The sequence below is a fragment of the Apaloderma vittatum genome, unplaced genomic scaffold (assembly GCF_000703405.1).
Source record: "Apaloderma vittatum isolate BGI_N311 unplaced genomic scaffold, ASM70340v1 scaffold25820, whole genome shotgun sequence".
Taxonomy (NCBI): Eukaryota; Metazoa; Chordata; class Aves; order Trogoniformes; family Trogonidae; genus Apaloderma; species Apaloderma vittatum.
The window spans coordinates 1087-9146 of NW_009694310.1; the positions used below are offsets into that span (position 1 = coordinate 1087).

General features: G+C 47.8%; 1 protein-coding gene across 1 annotated transcript; it reads right to left on the reverse strand.

The window, feature by feature from the left end:
- Positions 1-5803: 5803 nt before the first annotated feature.
- Positions 5804-8053, reverse strand: PXMP4 (peroxisomal membrane protein 4, 24kDa; the record flags this gene model as incomplete). The annotated part of the gene is made up of 3 exons (XM_009867319.1): positions 5804-6267; positions 7235-7433; positions 7977-8053. Coding segments are annotated over 3 exons (540 nt in total), but the record flags the coding sequence as incomplete, so codon positions are not given.
- Between the last annotated feature and the right edge of the window lie 7 nt (positions 8054-8060).

An 8060-nucleotide genomic window follows, 5' to 3' on the forward strand; every position in this document is an offset into this window, starting at 1 on the left:
TGTGCTCTCCCCACCTCTTCTCCCTCGAGCTGCCTGGCTGCGCCGCAACTTCTCCGAGGCTTTTAGCGCTGGTGGCGCTGAAAAAGGGCAGTTGCCAAGACAAATGAAAGGCAAACGCTGGGAGAAGGAAGGGCAGGGGCTTTTCTTGCATGCTTATGAGGGAAAGCAGATGAATCCCGTCTCCTGCACAGCTGCGGCCTCCTCCCAGCCCCGCCGTGCTCCCAAGATTAGCTGTCTGGTGGGTGCTGCACAAAGATAAAAGTCCTGTCTCCACACAGGATCGGGAAGGCTATTCATACGCTTTGTAACCCGCAGCAGCCACCGAGTTTGGGTGAGTTTTGGCTGCCTTACGCTGAAGGAAAAGCACAGCCGGAGCTGGAATCCACGCTGCACGGTTGCCTGCTGGCAGTGGGAGCAGGCGGGAGGGGAAGCCGGCAGGATGCAAACCTGCATCCCTGTGCTCGGAGTGTCTCTGAAACACCTTGTCACCCATGGCATGGTTCTGTCTTCAGCAGCACCTGCACACACACTGAGCTGTCGTGGGAAGGGGCTTCCCCTGGGGTCTCCAGCCAATGCCCCCGACCCCCGCCCTTCATTCAGGTGCCAGCGAGCTGACAGCGCCGTGTGCTCTTGCTGCAAGGGGGTCTGTGGAGGGGACAGGGAGCTGGGGAATAACCCAGAGGCCCCCAATCCCCATTGAAGTGGGAGAAAAAACGCACTTTAAGATAGGACTGACATCAGTTTGGAGGTGTGAATTTGGTTTCTCATCAGCCTGGGCTCGACACTCCAGTATTACAGCAGGTACAAAGCAGTTTTGTCTTGCAGCTACTCGGTCCTCCCCTCGCGGAGGGACCTTCTGCTTGGGGTCGGTGCCCGTGCCGTAGGGAACTCCTCACCCAGGGACCACTTTGCCTTCACTACTACAGCTGCTTCTCTACAGCACATTCTCTCTGTTGGATGAGGCAGCAAAATCATCCCCACACATCCTTATTTAATCTATTTGTATGTGTCCTTGTTTTATTTAGCCAACAGTGCCTCGTACCTGCGCCTGCTCTGGCAAGATCATAGAATCATAGAACGGTTAAGGTTGGAAGGGACTTTGAGGATCATCTAGTCCCAGCCCCCCTGCTGTGGGCAGGGACACCTCTCTCCCACTAGACCAGGTTGCTCAAAGCCCCATCCCACCCAGCCTTGAACACTTCCAGGGATGGGGCATCTATAACTTTCTGGGGCAACATGTGCCAGTGCTTCACCACTCTCATGGTGAAGAATTTCTTCACCATGATGATCCTGCTGCAAGCTGTCTGCCCTAAGGAGGAGTATCTGGGCAAGGACCAGCTCCTTACCCAAGCTGGCCAGTGTCGCAGGAGTTAAATCTGATGGTGTGGCCTAAGTAACGCTGGCTATTGCCTCCAAACTGGTAACACAAGGGCACAACCGATGCCAAAAAATGCCTCTGTGCATGACTTCTCCACATACAGCACTAGTAACTCGCAATAATTAAGCATCACTTCCTATATTTTAGCTTAAAAATGATGACAGTATAAAAGGACCGAAAATTAGCGGTTTATTATTATTATTTTACAAAGCACAGTATTATAATATTCAAAGAGCTATTAATACAGAAATAATCTCCAAATGAATTCGGTAGAAAGTCTTGATGTGCTATACCGACTGCACAAGAAGGGAATTCATAGTGGCCAGAGCTACTTGAGCAATCCACTGCCCCCTCTTTCACTTGTTTTAAAACCAGAACCTGAGATACTCCCACCAGCATTCTGATGAGCATAACTGCAAGTTACCTGAGTTCATGTTCTTAACTTTATTTTACACTGTCAGAAAATCAGATTACACAGCACTTACGAACACAAAATATATACCAAGAGTAGAGGCAACTGTACTTGTACTATAGAGGATTTAATTTGTTTTCCCCCCTTCTTATCACCAGTCTCCTAAGGAAATGAGGCAGATGACAAAAAAGAAAAAAAGTTACCACCTTCAGCAATCTAGTTTGAACACACGGCTTGAAAATTCAAGATTAGCACCCCCTAAAACATTAACAGGGGCAGACAGACACTATGCTGGGGAGCATCACGCCTCATTTTCTCTCCTCCCTTATCTGCTGGGTTTTGAAACCAGCTTCAGGAAAACTGAACACGTTCTGCTCAGGTTGGCATGATCCATGAAGACAAACAGAACCTGATAAATCGGATCGGGGTATCATCCAAAGGTCATTTTTGTGCTGATGCAGTGAAAATCACAAACCCGAGTCGCAGCAGTTTCTTCTGCGTGAAGGTATCAGCGCAGGGTTCTGGTTCCACTAGAACCAGCGGCTCCCAACTGGAGAGGGTCCAACGGGGGGTTCTCACGGACACCTCGTTTCAGTTTATTCCACCAGACACCCCACACTTACACCCCCTCGCACAGCTCGGTTTAAAGCAGAGCTTGAACTACTCTACCAGGCTGAGAAAGTCTTGCAGCACCGATATCAAAGCTCTTCTGCAGTTTCTCCACCCTGACCCAGCTGTCCGGAGCAGGGCTGGTTATTGTCACGGCCGTGAACACGGCTTCACGCCTTCCGGCGGCCACGACCTCCGTAAGCGCTTCTCTGTGGCGCTAATTGGGCAAGCATGGGTTTTTCTTTCGGGAATATCCTCGCCCTTCACGCACAAAACCTGAGCTAAGCCAAATGTCACGCACCCATTTAATTTTCACCTTTGTTAAATAATGTAATTGTCCCGGAAACGGTTCTTGGGCGATGCTGACAGGCAGCGCCAGCACACAAGCTGTCCTCCAAAGAGAAGTGAAGCACAGTGGGTATGCCAGGGCAGCATGCAGCGGCAGTAAATAACCCTGGGCTTGCTTTGTTCCTTCATAAAATAAATGATTAATAGCTCAGTACAGGCAGTCAGTCTGCTATTCAAGGCTTGCTGAAAACTTTTGATCAGTTCGATTCATTAACCTTTAAAAGTGCCGCTAGAAGAGGCTTAAAATCTGCAGGAGAAGCATCATTTTAAAATGAATGCTTCAATTTTATCCAGTAATCCTAATTTTTGACAAACTGAGCTAAGCACTGAGACACTCTGCTCCTCTTTTGAGGCACTCGGCATCTCCCGCTCAGGTGCCGAGGAAGCAATAACAAGGGAAAATAAAGTTGATGTAGACAAACAAACCCACGTTCATCTTCAAATTCAAACAGATCAGGGCTGGGGTTGGGGGGAGGGCAGGGAAATGGCACTTCTTTGTGATCCTTAAGCTTTTGGCCGATTCGCAGGTGGCTTCCCAACTGTCTCTTTTATTCCTTTAGGTTTTAATGCTAATAAAAAAAAAAAAAGGACACAAACAGGGGACTCAATTCCCCACACAATGCCCTGGGGGAGGGCACGGGAGTGTAACTTCTGCAGCCGAAAAAGTCTGACTCAGACAAATTACTTCTAGTTCACTTCCTTACGACACGCCTGCATTGTTCCAACACCTTGGTGGCATAAGGGGGTTCATCCCCAGCTATCTGGTCACAGAAAGAGCGATGCAGACTAACGCCGTTAAAAGAACCGTTCCAATTACTTCCCTGGGGAAAGAAGTGACTTGCGGCTTAACGTCCTGCCCTGACACAGCGGGAAAACCAACCGTCCGCGAACGCCTGCTCCCAGGACGAGCTGCAGTTTGGTTTCCAGGGATGGCAGCTGGTTCCCCGATCAGAAGTACAGATGGTCGGAGGCTCGGGCACAACTCGGTTCGGAAAGCGAGGTTGGGTGATAGATTTCTCAAGTGAAAAAGGGCCACTGCTGCCAGGGAGATGCTAGAAATGTGGCTCGGTTTTGTCACTGAGAGAGGATGGGTGGTGTAAAAAGGACAAGACGGGTCACTAGAGAAGCGCTTCACCAGCAGCTGTGCAGTTTAAGAGGTAGAACTACCAGCAGAAGAAAATGATTTGGCCTCCAAAGGGAATGACAAGCCTTCCCCAGAGAAAGGAACACCAGGTATAAATTATAAAGGTTAAAAACCTTCTCGTAGACACGTGGCTCACACAGCCAGCCTGCACCATCTTTTGCTACAATAATTACACATGGTCAAAGATTCAAAAGCCTAATAGTTTTAGGGAGAAATTCAAAAACCTAATAGTTTTAGGGAGAAATTCTCAAGCCGTAGCTGTCAGATTGTGGAAGGGTTTTCTGAAATCCCATCAAAGCCTGAAGGAATTCAGCAATATTAAGCCGAATAGTAACACTCTTATTGGGAACAATATTGAGGCTTCTGACATAAAACCAGTGCTGCACTCATGCTGCTGCAGAGAGCCAGCAGTGGTGCAAGTCAAGATATGATGCGTATAAAGAAATCAGACCTCACCTGTAGCTTCAGTATTTTTTCTATACTTGAATCTTTAAGCTTACCTACGCAAAATATTTGACTACGAAGAAACAAACTCAATAAATTAAGGAGCAAAGCAGCACTCAAGAATATGCATAATAGTAAAAAAGAGCTTAGGAGGGCAAGGAAAAATAACTTGAGAAAGGGAGAGTTTTCTACTCAGAAGCTACCTGAACATAAATGTAGTGTTTGGGTCATACCATTGAAAATAACAAATTGCTAGAGGCTGCAAAAGACGATGAAAAACAGCATCAGCAGGGTTATGAGATGGCGTGGTCAGGTCCGCATAGAAAAGCGGATGGGTACAGGGAGAGCAGACAAAATAGTCCCGACTGAGGCAAAAGGGAACGGTCAGCACAGGGAACTTGCTGACTCTCCTTCCAACATCACCACGCGAAACCAGTGTGTCAGGAATTATTTTAATGTACATCATTCAGCAAAAGGTACAGTGTTCATATGCAGTCAAGTGCTTTGCACTGTCAACAGCTTGAATTCATTGATTTTAAAGCAGTTTTTGCTATTTCTCAGCTACCTAGCCAATCCTCTGGTAAAGCCCAGCGTGTGCTGTGCTGTTCCTGGGACTCACCAGTGTGTTTTTAAGAGGAAAACTCACTCATATGTTCACCCGTGGCCTCAGCCTGGCTCAGCAACAAGCCTGCGCCAACTACAGGTACATTCAAGTTTGTTTAGAGCAAACACGTGCCACTGCCGCGAAGGGTAGATTTGGGACCTAAGAGACACCCATGTGCTTATCTTCCACCAAAATAAAAGTGCTTGTGGAACGTGTTGCTCGCTTCTGCACACAGAGCACCCAAGGAGAGATCCGAGGGCGTGCAGCGTGCCTCAGCCTGTTTTCAAAGGAGTCTGAATTGCATAACTGTTTTTTTGGTGCTTAGTTCAAGCAGCTTTAAAACCCCCCCCCCCCCTTATATAAATAAGTTTAAAATTGTTACAGGGTATTAATTAGTGCCCTCAGCAGAGGGACAGATTCTGCCCAAGTGCATGAAAGAAACCAAGGAAAAATAGTCCTTCCAAGCCCAACTTACCAGGCTCGTACTAAACAATCTCCACAGTTTTATTCTCAAACATCTCATTGTTTCCCTGAACTGCAGAGAAACTCACTTAAGGAACACACAAGTGCCCTCATAACAGTTTAAACAGGATTTCCAGCCGTCCACAGAAATCAAGAAATTTTGTCCCTGCTTTCAGACCTGAGCATGTCCCCCACTCCCATCACACAGCACAGAAAAAGGTTTGTCTTGGGAGCATTGAGAAAATCTCTAGAACATTAGATTTACTCTCCACTTACTGCCAAGCTGTCATTGTATAAGCATATTTAGTTTCTTAAAAAAAACCAAACACCAAGAAAACCCCAAAGCCATACTTGTCGGGAAAATACGGCCTCTTGTTAAAAAGACTGCAACACGTTCCTGCAGGTATTTACTTGCTCTAGGCAGAGCCAAGAGGAGACTAATCCGAACATTTTTGGCCAGGACACAAGATGCAACTCTGCCTGATCAATGTTAATTTAAAAAAATAAAAAGTAAAAATCGCCAGTCGAGAGCAACAGAGTAACCTTTTCCCTCAGCTGCCCGAAGGTCCCGTCCCATTCAAAGGCGTTTTGCAATGAACCACCTACTCGCTCTCTGTCCTTTTGTTATAAAGGAGAAAGTCAGAAACATCGTGCCACACGTCGCTGTCATCGTACAGGTAGGTCATGGAGGCCTGCAGAGAAGGCTGCAGCGTTTGCCGGTGGTATTCAAAGAGCCAGAGAACAGTCCCCCAGACCAGAGCAGCGACAAGCGGGAAGGGATCCTGCTTCGGCTGCGGGACGTAGCCCTTCTCCACCGCGAGGCGAGACAAGCCGAACAACATACGAGACAGCAGGTACATAATGATCTGCACAAAGAGAAAAACCAAAGAACATTAGGGGAACAGCCCCACCTGACACACTGGCCAGGTTAAATGATTCAGAAGCGATAAGGCAGGCAAGAGGGGTGGAAATAATTGACCCAACTTGAAAGCGAAGAGGTTGGAGGCCTCATGTAGCAAGCAGTCTGTATAACCAAAGATGTCTGTGTCTTTCCTAGGTCCTCAAAGTCCTACTTCTCTGCTGGTGCTCTAATTCAGTAATCGATAGGTCACACTTAATGCAACACTTCTCAGCAGCTGCACAACTTTTGTGTTTGCTCAATTAATGCTACCTCGGATGCCGCTGCCGACAGAATAGTCACAGAGCAGCCCTGCTCACTTGCCAGCGAGATACCGACTCAGTAGTCCAGACACATCCTAAAACCAGACTGAAGGTAAGCTCTTGCAGGGCATTGCACAAGGAGAACACTTCTGATTAATCTGCATCTGTGTGTCTTACTGACGAATTAAGCTGCAACTGCATGTTAATAACAAGCTTGAAATCAAACATCCCCTGAGCAACTTTTGTCAGTTAAAGCCGTTTAGTTAGGCGTAGCTCAGGAACCAGTTGTGCTCTACTCTCACAACGTTCAAGCTAAAGGGTTTAATTCTGTGCGAGGGTGCAGCTCAGACAAAGGGTGGGGCTTTGGGCTGCATGGCTGCCTGCCTTCCTACCTATACAAGTGCAGCTCTGGAGATAAACCCGGGCTTTTAGCACTCAAACCGCAAAAAACGTCCCTTCCACAGAGGGACACAACCACCTCTGAGATTTGAGCGCAGAGCAGGAACTTGTGCAAAGAGGAATAGGGTAGAAGAGTAATGCTACATGATAAGAACCATCAGAAACAAGCCAGGCTATATCAACTACTTCCTGACACGTGATCATCCACCTGTCACCTGTTTGTGGGTTGATTTTTTTTTTTTTGTCAATGAAACCTTCAACAAACACACTTACCTGGCTGTTGATGGGATTGTTCTCACCGAACACTAGCCAACCCCCAATGCAGGCTGCAAAGAAAGAATGAAATGGAATTTTTTTCCCCTGTAGCTGGGACTGCAATGCCATCAGCCCCTTGTAGGTGAACACAAAATACGCCAAGTTCCGGGAATGAGTGTACGTGGCCTGAGCAATCGATTTCAATTTCTCTCTTAAACTGGAGAAAAGAAACAGACAATTAGGAGAGCAAAAAGGCAGGACCACCACAGTCACTCAGCCTGGACGCTACACCCCTCTGCCCTGCCCATCCAGACTGACAGCTTGGGGACCCCACAGAACATCTTGGGAGGGAGAAGAAATCCCTTCACCTCTGGCTCGCTCATCAGAACACAGCTCTGCTTTGACCGCGCTGCGCTTCCATCCAATTCTCTGAAAAGCAACCTCTTTTTTCGTTTTTTTTTCCTCCCCTGGCATAAGCGGGGAAAGCCACAAGGTGCAACACTAGAGTTCGGCTTCCCTTATGGCATCAGGAGCCAAGAGCTGCTGTTTGCACTTGCTAATTTCTCCTCTGCCCACTGGTTCTCACCACCAACCACCCCATCAGTGGTCACCCCCAGGACTGGATATATCTGGGTGGGCATGAGCACCGTCTTGCCTGGCTGTCAGAACACCCACTCGCGGATCTTTCTGCTCTTTAAGCCCTCTGGAAACACGAAAAACCCGACTGCTCCCAACAAAAGGTTTTTAAGCAGCGACGTACCTCCCGCTCTTGAACAGGAAAGTCATCACCAGGGCATGCGGGGCACGGACCTTCGCTCCGTAACTGCAGAAGCGAACAGACGTT